This window comes from Sus scrofa, chromosome 2, assembly GCF_054392235.1.
Source record: "Sus scrofa isolate SSC_HxYL_T2T_F1_AM1 chromosome 2, Sscrofa_HxYL_maternal_Yorkshire_Landrace_v2.0, whole genome shotgun sequence".
NCBI lineage: Eukaryota > Metazoa > Chordata > Mammalia > Artiodactyla > Suidae > Sus > Sus scrofa.
Genome location: NC_139384.1, coordinates 124,834,674 through 124,849,703, shown reverse-complemented (window position 1 = coordinate 124,849,703; position 15,030 = coordinate 124,834,674). Strand labels below are relative to the sequence as shown.

The window sequence follows — 15,030 nt, the reverse complement described above, 5'->3', positions numbered from 1 at the left end:
AGCCTGGAATAGCCTCCTAAAATGGAACTTCTTATATAAATCATACCCCTTTTCTTTTTTGTAACTTTAGTTTTTTTTGGTATACTTAATTTACAATGTTGTGTTAGTTTCAGGTGTGCAGCAAAGTGTTTTACCTTCTTTTTTGTTTATATGTAGCACAGATAAGTACTTGCAGAGTCCATCTTGAGAAATACATAGAAAATTGGAGGAGATTCTAAATATAGTTATTTATGAGAAGGAAGGAACAAATTACAGGCTCTTTCATTCCATTTCCTATCTCCTGGTGGGAAAGTTTAGTATAAAAAATTATTAGCTGTAATGGGATTAGAGTAAAAAGGGCTTGTTTAATAACAAAGATTGTTCTAAGGAATATAGAAAAACACATCTAAGGAACAGCCATCACCCAGGATCACCTAAGGAAGAGTCCCCACTCTACGATCCATACCTTGATGGAGATGGCTTTGGCTCACTTAATAGCAGAAAAGTCATTGTGGTACTGGGCTGGCAGAACTTGCTGGAAATCAGCCCTGTAGGGTGCTGGGGAAAGCTATTCATAGGGAGATGTCTAATTGGAAATCCTCTGCTAAAGAACTGTCTAAGGTGGGTGCTGGGGGAAGCTAGTGGTAACTGGCTGCTGCTGGCCACATGGAGTACAGCATCTAGAAGCTGCAGAAACTGTACACGTTGCTGGAGTCTGGTGCTGGAGAGAGCATGCCAAAGAAGCCTGTCAGGCCTTCTCACCAGGATCAGAAGCAAAGCCCTTTTCCTTCTGTGCTGTCTCTTGAGCATCCTTGATGAACAAAGCTGAATAACTTGACAGCTTTTAGAAGGGAAAATATTTAGATGGCCCAAATCCATTTTCAGAGAGCTTACAAAAATAGTCACCTTAGATCTGAAGAACAATAGTTGATAATTGGAACAGTTAGTATCTTTGACTACTTGGATTCTGTGTACACCTTTCTACACGGATTTGAACTCGCATCCAACAATACGGCTATATTTCTAACTAATACAATGCAGCTACTTTTGGAGTTCCCTGGTGTTATACCAGGTTAAGGACCTGGCATTCTCACTGCTCTGGCGTGGGTTTGATCCCTGGCCTGGGGAACTTTAACATGCAGCAGGTATGACACCCCCCCCCCCATAAAAGATGCAGCTGTTCTTAAAAATGAAGTTTTCACCCTTTCCACAGAATGAATGGATGAACAGTCCCGAGAGTCATTGTATCCATTGCTGGCTATGTTAATTACAATTACAAATTAAGTCAGTCATACTGAATATTCTCTTATTTAAAAATTAAATTATAAAGTTGACTGCTGTACTAAATAAAAATGGGAAGGATAGAAAAAAAAAGGAAAATGATTAATAGATACAAATAAACAAATATATATACCAAGCAAATAGAAAATATTCAAAGCTACTAGTCCTTGTTTCTGTATTTGGTCACAATCTGTAATTGAGAGTGTCCTTCTTCCATATTTTCCCTGCCTTCAGCAAGAAATCTCACCTGGTTAGGATTCTTCAGTTAGTGATATAACCCAGATCTGCATTTCTCTAGAGTCTGTGTCCTCAGTCATCCTACCTTTTTTAGCTGCCGTAGCTTTTCCGCTACAAAATCTGTCAGGGAGGGGATAAGCCAATCAGACTGGAAAAACCTGGTGCAGAAGAAGTCGTCTGTGTTACCGAAGCCCACAGTAGAGAACCCTTACACAGGAGTGAGGCCTGCCCAGCAAGTCCACTAGAACTAAGAAGCAAAGTCCTTTCCTCCTGTGATATCTCTCCACCACCTTCTACTGGTAAAGCCAAAGATCATGGTAGCTGACAAAGGAAAAATATTTAAAAGGCCCAGATCTATTTTCATAAAACAGAAATGAAGGGCAGTTTTGGAGCTGAGAGGTAATAATAATTCAATTACTGGCACACTTTTTCTTGTTGCAGTATCTGTCTCCAAATCCAAAGTCCAATTTAGTACCCAGTGTTATTAACTATGTTTATTATAACTCTTTTAATGAACCTTTTTTGCTTATTACTCTTTTTTCAGTCCTGACCTTGCTTTCACCTTGGCCCTATCCTATAATGTAGATCATCTCAAATCCTTCTTGGAAACACAATTTATTGCTAAAATATCTAGGCTAGATCTTGAGGAATATACAAAAGATTATGTTTGCTGTCTAAGAGAACATGATATTAACAGGTAGAATCCTATTCCTACCTAGGAAACCTAGTTTATTTTGTATTGTGGTAAAAGACACATGATATAAAATTTACCATTTTAACCATTTTAAGTATATAGTCAGATGGCATTAAGTGCATCATAAAAAAAAAAAAAAACTATAATCCCTTCTTTCCTTATCCTGTGGCAACCATCTTTCTACTTTCTAATGAGTTTACTACTTTAGGTACTTGATATAAGGTATACAGTATTTATCTGGCTTATTTCACTTAACATAGTGCCTTCAGTGTTCATCTTTGTTGCACCATGTATCAGAATTTCCTTTTTCAAGGCTGAATAATACTCCACTGGATTTATATGCCCTGTTTTTTCAAGCTTTATTGAAATATAATTGGCATGTAGCATCATATAAGTTTAAGTGATTGATACACTTATGTATTGTGACATGATTATCACAGTAGGATTGTTTACCTCCATCATCTCACATCATTACCATTTCTTTCTTGTGTGAACATTTAAGATTTTTTTTTTTAGCAACTTTCAAGTAAATAATATAATACTGTTGTCTATAATTGCATGCTACCTTAGATCCCCAGGACTTATACCTGGAAGTTTGTACCCTTTGACAAGTAACTGCCCATTTTCCCCAGCCCTCAGTCCCTGACAACCATCATTCTATTCTCTGTTTATGTGATGAAGTTCATCTTTTATAGATTCCACGTATAAGTTATATTATACGGTATTTGTGTTTCTCTGAGTTATTTCACTTAGCATAACGCCCTCAAGGTTCATCCATGTTGTCATACATGGCAGGATTTCCTTCATTTCCTGGCTGAGTAATATTCCTTTGTGTGTGTGTGACGTCTTCATTATCCATTCACTAGTGGATTGTTTCCATATTTTGGCTATTGTAAATAATATTGCAGTAAAAATGCAGTTCAGATATCTCTTCAAGATCCTAATTTCATTTCCTTTAGGTAACTACCAAGAAGTGGAGTTGTTGGATCATATGGTATTTCTGTTTTTAATTTTGAGGCAATTTTCTACAGTTTCCTGTAGTAGCTGCATCAGTTTACATTCCCACTAACAGTGCATGAGAGCTCCCTTATCTACGCAGCTTGGCCAACAATTTTATTTCTTGTCTTTTTGTCATAGACATTCTAACAGGTGTGAGGTGGTATCTCATTGTGATTTGATCTGAATTTCCCTGATGATTAGTGTTATCAAGCTTCTTTTAATGTGTCTCTTGGCCTTTTCTATGTCTTCTTTGGGCAAATGTCTATTCGTTACTCTGCCCATTTTTTAGTATTTGTTTTTTAGCTATTAAGTTCCTTATATATTTTGAATGTTGGCTCCTTATCAGATACACGATTTGTAAATATTTTCTTTCATTTTGTAGCTTGGCTTTTCATTTTTGGGTTGATTCTTTCTTTTCCTATGCAAAAGCTTTTGCATTTAATGTAGTCCACTTAATTATTTCTGCTTTCATTGCTTATGCTTTTGTTGTCATATCCGAAAATCATTGCCAAGACCAGTGTCAAGGAACTTTTGCTCAGTATTTTCTTCTGTGAGTTTTATAGTTTCAGGTCTTAGGTGTAAGTCTTTATTCCATTTCAAGTTAATTTTTGTGAGTGATGTAAGGTAGGAGGTTCACTTTGATGCATGTGATTATCCTTCTGCATCTGATTATTCAGTTTTCACAGTGCCACTTATTGGAGAGGTTATCCTTTCTTCATTGAGTATTCCTGGCTCTTTTGTCAAAATATTAGTTGTTCATGTTTGCCAGGAGTTATTTCTGGGCTCTTGATTCTGTTCTATTGGAATGTGTGTCTGTGTTTATGCCAGTACCATATTTTTAAAATTACTATAGTTTTGTGGTATAGTTTGAAATCAGGATATATGATGCCTTCAGCTTTGTTCCTTGCTTTGTCTATTCAGGATCAGGATTTTTAGTGGTTCCATACAAATTTTAAGATGTTTTTATCTCTTTCCGTGAAATACACTATAGGAAGTTTGATGGAGATTGCATTAAATCTATAGATTAGGTAGTATGGATATTTTAATATACAAATTTTTCTAATCCTTGAACATGTGGTATATATGTGCCTTTATAATTTTGAGGTGTGTTTCTCCTATACCCAATTTATTAAAAGATTTTTTTTTTTTTATCATGGAAGTATGCTGTATTTTGTCAAAGGCAGCTTGGGTTTATTTTTGCATCTTTTGAGGTGATCATATGCTTTCTATCTTTTCATTTTATAAATGTGGTGTGTCATTTATCAATTCACGTGTGCTGAACCATCCTTGCATCCCAGGGATAAATCTCACTTGATCACAGTGTATGATTGATCCTGTTTTGTGCTGTTAAATGTGGTTTGTTACTATTTTGTTGGGCTATAGTTTTCTTTTCTTATATAGGCATACCTCTGAGGTAATGTGGGTTTGGCTCAAGACCACAGCAATAAAATAAATATCACAATAAAGCAAGTTAACAATTTTTTTGTTCCCTAGTACATATAAAAATTATGTTTATACTATAGTCTATTAAGTAGACAATAGCATTATGTCTAGAAAAATGATGTACTTATTTAATTTTTAATTGTATATTGCTAAAAAATATTTAATTTTTAAATCCTATATTGCTAAAAAATATAACCATCATCTGATAATACAGGGTTGCCACAGACCTTGAATTTATAGATAATATATTGCCTGTGAAACACAATAAAGTAAAACTCAGTAAAACAGTGTATTCCTGTTGTGTCCTTAACTGGCTTTTGTATCAGAGTAACGCTGTCCTCATAAAACAAGTTTGGGAATATTCCCTCCTCCACAGTTTTTTGAAAGAGTTTGAGAAAGGATTGAGATCAGTTCTTTGGTAGAATTTCGCAGGGAAACCGTCTGATCCTGGACTTTTCTTTTCTGGGAAATTTTTGATTACTGATTCATTCTCCCTACTTTTATTGGTCTACACAGATTTTCTGTTTCTTCATGATTAATTCTTGGTAGGTTTTGTGTTTCTAGGAATTTACCCATTTCTTTTGATATTTGTTGTTGTATAGCTAATTATTCATGATAGTCTCCTATGATGCTTTGTACTTCTGTGTAATGTCTCTTTCATTTATGATTTTGAGTCTTTTGTCTTAGTCTAACTAAAGGTTTGTCAATTTCATTTAAAAAAACATAGCTCCTAGTTGTTGTTTTCTTCTTTTCTGTTCTCTACTTCATTTATTTCTGCTCTGATCTTTGTTCCTTCCTTCTGATAACTGTCAGCTTAGTTTGTTCCCTTTTTTAGTTCCTAGAGGTGTTAAGTTGTTTGAGATATTTCTTTTTCCTTAATGTAGGTGGTTTTTGCTACAAACTTCCCTCTTGAAACTTCTTTTGCTTCATCCCATAAGTTTTGGCATGTTGTATTTCCATTTTTGTTTCTTTCAACGTTATCTATTGATTTCTTCTTTGACCCATTGGTCGTTCAGGAATGTGTTGTTTATTTCCACATATATGTGAATTTTCTGGTTTTCTTCCTGTTGTTGACTTTTCATTTCTTGCCATTTTGGTCAGAAAAGATAGCTGATGTGATTTGAGTCTTCTCAAATGTGCTAAGACTTGTTTTATGATACATCACATGATCTAACCTAGAGAGTGTTCCATGTGCATTCCGGAAGAAATGTATATTCTGCTGATGTTATGTACAGAATATTCTATATGTGTCTGTTAGGTCCACTTTACCTAAAGTATAGTTCACATCTATTGTTTCCTTTTTGTTTTCTGCCTAGATGATCTGTTAGTGAAAGTGAGATATTAAACTCCCCTGTAGTATAGTTATTTTTAATACTCTTGTTCTTTAACCTTTATACTTAGTAAAGTGGTTAACACACTACTGTATTACAGTATTGTTGTCTAATGTCACGTTAGATTAGGGTTTTTTTGCTTACTATACTTGACTGCTGTGATATTGGGTGGATGGTAGATATTTATTTATGATTGTTATAGCTTCTTGATGAATTTATTATCATTATAAAATATCTTCTTTGCCTCTTGTTATGATTGTGAGAATTACTGAAACAAAGTGAACAAATGCTATTTGAAAAAAAATGGTATTGATAGATTTGTTCAGTACAAGGTTGCTAGAAACCTTCAATTTGTTTGTTTGTTTGTTTGTTTGTTTAAAAAAAGCAGTATCTACAAAGTACAGTAAAACGAGGTGTGCCTGTACTAGGGAACTAATAATGTGGGTGTACTCACTCTGTATCGGGAACAGATACAGCCACTCAGGAATTCATTATTTGCCTTCCTACCTTGAGCATCTCCTAACTTTGGCCACATTTTATCTTTGATGAGTTGAACCTATCTGAACTGTTTACTTTCTTTCAAATTATTTATCTCACATAGAAACTTATAAGTTGGAAGAGATAACCATTCTTCTGAAAATAAAAGTGTAATGGGCAAAGTACATAGTTATTGAAACAAGATAGATTTTTGTTGTACTTGTGGAAAAATAGAACTTTTTTGGTATATTTTATTTTATTGTGATTTGTTAGTGGTGATGATGGTTCCTTTTGAAAGGAGGCAAAAAAGACAGGGACTGAAGCAGAAGAAACCAATGGGAAAGAGAATAATGGTGGATGTAATTTTGGAAGCTACCTTTAAAAATAGTTTTCTGTTATTGCTTTAAAACAGGTTTTCTAACAAAGAAATGTGACTTCCTTTTCAGACTGCCCTTGCACATTTAGAGTCTCTTGCAGTGGATGTTGAGGTAGCCAACCCACCAGCCAGTAAAGAGAGCATCGATGGTCTCCCAGAGACCCTTGTTCTTGAAGATCACACTGGTGAGGGCAAAGCTGATATCTGATGTTGAATGACACATTGCTTATTCAAGTATATTGTCAGTGCATCTAGAAGATAAAATGCTGTCAGAAACTTTCATTAGATTTTCTACAAAGTCTAGTTTTGACAAACTTTTACCTGGTAGAATTTTTTAATTTATCAAGTGATAGGCTGGGACAAATGTTCTCCAGTCAACTTTTCTACAAAAGCAGTGTTGTTAAATTTCAAGTTGTCATGTCTTAAGCATATCATGTCTTAACATGCTTGCCAATTAATTGATCAGTGTGGTTCTTTTGTCCTTCATAATTATCATCTATGAGTTAATATGTTGATTTTCAATTTTGTTAAACTTGAACTTTATAGGATTAATAAGTCACATTATTTGTTTTCAGCTATTGGTCAGGAGCAATGCTGTCCAATCTGTTGCAGCGAGTATATTAAGGACGATATAGCGACAGAGCTACCTTGTCACCATTTCTTTCACAAACCTTGTGTCTCAATTTGGCTACAGAAGGTAAGTTGCAGATTTCTTTTTAAAAATTAATATTTTAATAGCTTCTCCTATAAGTTAAGCCTATTTTATGTAGCTACTTACTTGTAGTACTTTTTAACTCATTGTTTAAAATTGGTTATCTTTTAATGACTACAGATTAATGGTAATATCAAACAATTTTACCTTACTAACATTGTGTATAAAACAATATAGGCAAATGATTTTAGGATAAAGTGAATTAGATCTTTTAACTAGCTCTGAAATTTGATGATTTCAAATACCTTAAGTAAAGAAGCCTATGGGACTACTCAGACGACTATAACATTATTATAGATACTCTGCTAATAAGAATTGGTATCTAAAAATGTATATGAGAAATACTTAATAACCTGTCCAGTACTTCCTATTACAAATTTTTATATACTGTTTTTGAATGTTTACCCAATAATCTTTAAATATATTGGAATTACTTAAGAAAAAGTTTTACTTAAATCATCTCTGTAAACTCTATTTTTGCATTAAGGATGTTTACATGCAGTTCAGTGGAATTTCACAAAGCACTTTGCCAGCTTATTTAGTTATGGATGTGGTTCTTTCTTCCCTTCCTCTCTTCTTTTCTTTCCTTTATCTTTCTTTTCTGTTTCTCCCCTTCTACTCATACTTCATCTTTGTCAGAACTCTAGTTACTGTCTCTAAAATCCAATGCAGCATTGTTCACCATTTCTTTATAAAATCTAAAGTTTCTGTCTAGGTTTTCAAGACGGTCTGTGATCTTCAGACTTACTCCTCTGTACATTCACTCATGTTTGCTTAGCCTGGTGTGGTCTTTCCCTTATTGTTATTGCAGGTGGTTTAGGTAGGTCCAACTTAAGTTCCACCTTTTCTATTCTTAATATCCCCTTTTTTAAAACTCACAAAATAGTATCAGAGCCTGAAAAAGGAGCTAGTGTTTTGTTTGTCTGTTCTATGTCATGCAACAGTTGTTGTTCATATGTATTTTCCCATTTAATCCTAACAGTAATTCTGGGACGTATTGGTATCCTTACTCTCATTTTCCAATAATTGTTACTGATCTAAAGTTACATAGCCACTGTGTGGTTGATTGAAACAGCACTCATCTATTTGACTCTAAAATGTAGCTTTCATAGCCTCATCTCTATGGCAAGTGCACAATAAGTGTTTGCTGAGTTAAATTCTTGAATTGTAGATATTATATATGTTGTACAATCTTGAATTATCATTGTTTTTGCTTTAACCCAAGGTAATAATCTCTTTAGTCTCTCTCCCCTCAGGAAACAGCGTATTATGAAGCCTTTCTCCTGGGGAGAAGGTTCCCAAGATACAAATCTTTGTCACCTTCAACAACTTGATTTCTTTAACCTGCTTTCTATCAGATAGATCTCTTTGGGGAAAATATCAGATTGTGAGGGAATATATCTGGGTATCATTGCCAGATGATATATTTCTAATAATTTTCCATTGGTTCTAAAATAATGTGCTCCCAATCTAATTGCTTTCCCTGTTCCACCTTCCCGCAATTTATTTTATAATTTAGAAGGCAGCTAACTCTCCATATCTTTTTGAAAAGGAATTATATAACTTATAAAGAAGGTCTATGGTGCCCCTGTTGTGGCATATCTGTGCTAAACCAAAGTGAGCCTTAAATGAGGAAGAATCTAGGGGCATGATTTGATGTAATAAATGTGTGAATTAATTAGATCTCTGATTTCTCTAGTCCTGTGCATTGTAGATTACATAAAATAATTCAGCTCAAGGGAGGACATGCCTTGTGACTCCATGTTCTCACCCCTGTAGCACCAGTACCAAGTGGAGAGTTTAGTATACTCTCATTTAATACTCACTAAATGAAAGATGAGTAACGTGAAAGACATAAACATGATTAGGAGACACAGTTTACTTCAAAGAAATTACAATCTGATTGGGATGAAGAGGAAATAGCATCAGAATTTTGCCTCTCTATATTGTGTGGGTTAGAAATTTATTTTTTTTAAGTTATTTGACTTGTTTGTAGGATAATGATACTGTTTTTTCTTTCTTAAGATATTTTATAGTAGTTAAGACCTTTCCTTTGGCTATGACCTTGTTTTTTTCTCCCTCTAGTCAGGGACATGCCCTGTGTGCCGCCGTCATTTTCCACCTGCTGTGATTGAAACACCTGCAGCTGCTTCCTCTGAGCCTGATCATGATGCCCCACCTTCAAATGACAGTACTACAGAAGCCCCCTAAACCCTAACACTTGAATGAGATCAGTCTATCAGAGTAAATCTGCCAATTCCTTCTAAATCTGATGTGCAAATAATTATATATAAATATATTAAAAATGCTATATATAGTCTATGCCATAGTTTAGAAAGAATATTAACCTTTCTAAACTAAATTTAGGTTTGCAGAAAGTACTAAACATTTTCAAGCTGAATGTTGAGCAGTGCATCCATTTTCTTTAGTTTAATATGTTATTAATTGTAAAGTCAAGCTTATCAACTAACTTTCTCCAGAAGAAATAATCCTCTATGTGGCACACATTGTTTTGTTCTGAAGTTCTGCCACTAAGTGATTCTAAGTAAGCTTTCCTGTCTATTTGCATCAAATGTGAAGACTGTGATCACAACAGTAGCCAAATTTGATTTTGTTGCAAATAAAAAAGAATTCTAAAGCATGCTTTTTCATTGGTCCCTTTGCTTTTGCTTCATCAAAACCTCTTAGTTCATAATACTGAGTGGTTTTATAAGAAGCTATCTACTCTTCCATCTTTGAAATTAGGGCTTTTTAGAATGCCAAACAAAACTTCTGGCTAGAGCATCATAAAATTTTAAAACCTTAAATGTAATCCCTAGGAAACGGTTAGGTAGTAAAATAAATTGTTATATTTTAATTGGTGGATGTGCTTAAAAGTAAGTTTAACAAAGCATATGAACAATGTCGTGTGCTCAGTGCTTGGTATAGTGAGGTGAATTAGATGGCCTTATGAAATCCTTTCTACTTGGATAAAATTATACTTGAAGGTCCAAAACACTCATGGCACATTTGTATAATAAATACTAGATATAGTTAAAGGTAACTTTGAAGTATTTTGGAAAGTCTGAAAACAAGCATAAAGTGTTTTAAAACACTCTTTCTGTTGTATCCCAAAGGAAAACCTGATACCTTAAAAAACTGGAAGATTAATTGTACTAAATTGTGTAAAGCATAAAATAGATGGGATATGAGACAGATTTGGCCACACCTTTTTACAACATATCTAAATCTGTGTTACATTTTTTTATTTTAAAGTATTGCTGAACAAGGATTATTCACATTATTTTATCAGCATTTGTTTCTTTACACTCATATATTTTGGTAAAATTATTCACTGTGGAACTAAAGTAAAAAATAAGTATTTTGAAATTAAGCCATGGGTGAAAAAGTAGATTGTATGATTGCCTAGTGACTTTGTGAACAGAACTGAGTATATAACAGTTCCTTCCTTATTTTCTGTAAAAGAGAAGAGAAGATGTTGACCTCAGATTTACCCTCTGAAAGAGTTGTGTTCACAAGCTTTTACAAAAGTGAGAAAATCAGCTTCCTTTTTTTTTCTTAACATGGGAAATTTGACCCATAGGATCGTCTTTGTAATTATATTACCAAACTAAAACTTAACAGCTTTCCATTTAGGTGATCACACCCCATAGGCAAGTGTGTGTCTATGTGAACATAATATTTAACTTGCAGGTGTTATTGGGTATCAGTCAGCACCAGAGAATGATGGGTGTTAAGAGTGCCACATTTGAGCAAGTAAAAAGTAAAGCACATAGTGAGTGAACATCCATCCAAGTAGTATGTGCATCATTTAGCTTGGACACAGAAAAGGAATATTTATATGGCTTCCCAAGTGCAAAATAACTTTTTATTTGTGTAATTTCTCCGAGTATTTATATTCCATCTCTTTTCTCCTTTCTTAAAAGTGGATTTTCACTGTTGGCACATTTGAGTCTTAAATATAAGGAACATAATAACACTTGCATTCTAATTTTTGCATATATTGTAAATGTGTCTGGTATTTACAGCAAAATACTGTGTATCCTTTTATGGGTAAAGCAGAATTGAACATTGCATGCATGTTATGTGGTGACTTTGTAATTTCGGGGTTCTTTGGGGCTTCTGTGACTTTAGAAATGCTTACATTCAGGCCTTAATGTTGCATTAGGTAGCATGTTTTCCTTCTGATGTATATAGTCACTGTTGTATAAACTAATCTTTGCTTGTTTTCTACTTTGTGATCTTTCCATACTGTATTTCATTGATGATCAGTTAGTGTCAAGGAGTCAAATCAGATTACAATTAATTTTCATGTGTATATTGTGGAAAAAATGTGACTCGTGTGATTTTTGTTGTTGTTGTTTGTTTCCTTTAAGTACTATTGATCAGTTGTGACACTTTACTGGTTAAACTGACAGTGCTACACATTTCTCTGTAATAAGCCACACATTATATTTAGGCAGTATAAAGGGACATTGGTTTTGTTCTCCTAGATAGCAGCTGTCCCAAAGAAAATATTTCTTCTTTGCCTGTTAAGATTTAGCTGTTATCTGCCAGTTGTTAAGTTTTGGTTCCAGATTCAACCAGCAGTGTTGAGAGCTGAACTTAAGATAGCTGTTGTACTTTTTGCTTTCCATCTGTTTCTGCCCTTCATTCTCAGCTCCCTACTATCTATAAACAGCTGCTATGAAGGAGAAAAGTTGAATAAGAGTTGGCTTAAAAATTCTTTTAAAAGAAAAATTGAAGTTTTAGAATTTTCATTGTAACAAACTAATGTAAGCTGAGGCTGACAAGTTAAGAGACCAGAATATTGTTTGATCACATCTTGGATCCTTTCAAAAAAGTAAAGAATATATGAAGGTAAATTAGTAGTATAAATATTAATACAAATATTATTTCTCTTATTTCTCTATTATATGTTAAGTGACTTGACCTAATTATTTTATTTTTTTAAACATTTTCTCTCTTGTAATATGAATGCTGATATTTAAAGATAGATCTATGTGGTTTTCTTTTGTGTTTCTTAATTGTTTATCTCTACGTGGACTAACTCTTAAGATTATTTGTGATCTGAATTTATATATATAAGCTGTTAAATATATGTAAACTGTTAAAATGGAATGCAAGTTTTTGAAAAAGCCCTGGTCTAAATGTAATGATTGGTTTATTGTTCTACAACCGCAATTCATCATTTTTTGTGTAAATCATAAACAATAAACAGGATGTACTCAGTGGTCATTTCTAATATTTAATTGTGTAGTCGTATCACTTCTATAAGTATACCCCCCCCCCGGAGGATTTAATGTTAATAGCAAAGAACACAGCTATTAAGGAAATCTGGGATAGGCTCCTGAACACATGATTATACAGCCCTTTAACTGTGATCTAAGCAGGAGGACTTTAGAAGAGACCCCAGTTATACAGAAGTGGTTCATGGACTTCCAGAGTTAGAGCCACTCAGCATTCCTGCATGGGTAAGATTTCCTTGTTAGAAGAGTATCACCCAGATGTTCCTATAAATAGGACATATGTGAAGCTAGACAGAAAGGTTCTGTCTCTCCTGTGTGGCCACTTCTTCATATCTTCCCTCAGGCTTCACACTTTTCTCAGATCTTGCATGCTATCTATTCGAGATCAGCCTGGAATTGGCTACTTTTAATCCCTGACTTAAAATATGTTAGAACTAAACACAGTTCTTCTGTGGTCTCACTAGAGCAGGGTCCAGAGGCATTATTCTCAACATCAAAGTGATTCTCATATGACTGTTATGACTAGTATATGTTGATTTTATTATTCTTATTACCATCATTATTAGGTAAGCATATCACATTGTTCTTGCTAAACTTGCTGGTAAGCCAGATCCATTCCCACTAATTATACAATTTCTTCTTAACCTAATTGAAGGACTGCATTCATCCTTCCTAAATTTAACTTATAAGGGTCCATATGAATTCTGATCCTTCCTCAGCCTATGTCGATCCCAATTTTAATGAAGCATGCCTTTGATATTTAGTGGCTTTGTACAAGTTGCTGATAAATACTGAATACAATAAGATAAAATGTGACCCTTTTCAGAATGCCACTGTAGACTGCCCTCCAGGTGACCCTGACTTTCAGTCAGTACTTTGGGTGCAGTTGTTGAAGCAACTACCGATCACTTATATATGTTTCTTCGTGTTTACTAAAAGGACACTGTAAAAATTCTGTCCTGTTTAGCTGACAAGTAGATTTTACTGAGGAAGTAGCCTAATCTGCTGGTATATTAAATCAAGAAAGCAAATGAAGTTAGCTGAAAATGCTTCTTAGTGAAACCATACTACCCCCTTTTCTAACTGCTCATACGCCATTTGTTAATCTTAGCTAGAATTTGATGATCACTGTCAACCTTATTTTTGTAATTTCTTGGTGTCTACTTCCCCCTCCCTCAAAAATTATATTTGAAGTAACATGACCTTGACAAATCACTTAATCCCTCTGCTTCCTCTAGAAAGTCAAGAATCTAAAGGTTCAGAACTACCATTTGTGCATAGGTAAAAGTTTGAAAAAAAATGTTCTTTGTTGATGGGCAAATCATGGTCAAATATGGTTGCTTTCTATCATTGTTTGATGCTAGCAATGCCTTTTAGGATTGATGAACGTTTCAGATAAAAATGTTAAAAGCATCTTAATCACCTCTGAGGAAAGAATTTGACCTGGGAATTTTAGTAAATCAAAATCATTAAAATTTAATTAATGTCAGTTTTACTAAAAGGCTACATGCCTGGGTGTGGCAATTTATTCTGTATTCTTTTTTTGTGTGTATCTTTTTAGGGCCTCACCCTTGGCATATGGAAGTTACCAGGCTAGGGGTAGAATCAGAGCTGTAGCTGCTAGGCTTACACCACAGCCACAGCAACGCGGGATCCAAGCCAAGTCTGCAACCTAAACCACAGCTCACGGCAATGTTGGGTCCTTAACCCACTGAGCAAGGCCGGTCATCGAACCTGCGTCTTCATGGGTACTAGTTAGGTTCATTACTGCTGAGCAACAAAGGGAATTCCATCTATTCTGTGTTCTTAGTTTATAGTCAACATGCAGTTTTTTTTAGTTAATATTAGATAAGGTAGGTCTTTATCTTTTTTTGTTGTTTTGAAAGATACTACCTCTTAGCCATTACTATCAGGAAGAAATGCTGCAGACCACCATGAACTCTCTTGATTATGAAACAGCAATTCTTAATAAGATTCATTGAGAAAAATGCATTTTTACATTATAAGAATAATTACCATTTATGAAGGGCTAAACATTAGACATTGTGTTGGACTTCTTTAGATAATCTTCATAATGAATGACAAAATTGAGTCCTATAGTTCTGTGAGCCTGAGGTTTCTGTGTAGTTCATGCCACCTTCCTGGGTAGGAACAACCTATCTGATCAACGTTAATAGTTAAGTTGTTTGAAATGCAGTCTGAGTTTTAAAAATGGGGCAAAGGGGTATTTTTAAATTCTCAGGAAGTTTTTC

The 15,030-nt window shown here is 34.4% G+C and overlaps 1 protein-coding gene across 1 annotated transcript in view; it reads left to right on the top strand.

Moving 5' to 3' along the window:
* PJA2 (praja ring finger ubiquitin ligase 2) overlaps window positions 1–12,774 on the top strand; it is a 73,977-nt gene extending 61,203 nt beyond the window's left edge. The window contains exons 8-10 of the mRNA XM_003123822.6: window positions 6,888–7,002; window positions 7,393–7,514; window positions 9,615–12,774. Of these exons, the coding sequence (XP_003123870.4) occupies window positions 6,888–7,002; window positions 7,393–7,514; window positions 9,615–9,740 (363 nt within the window). The 3' untranslated portion in view covers window positions 9,741–12,774. The remainder of the gene's footprint in view (window positions 1–6,887; window positions 7,003–7,392; window positions 7,515–9,614) is intronic.
* Window positions 12,775–15,030: the final 2,256 nt, after the last annotated feature.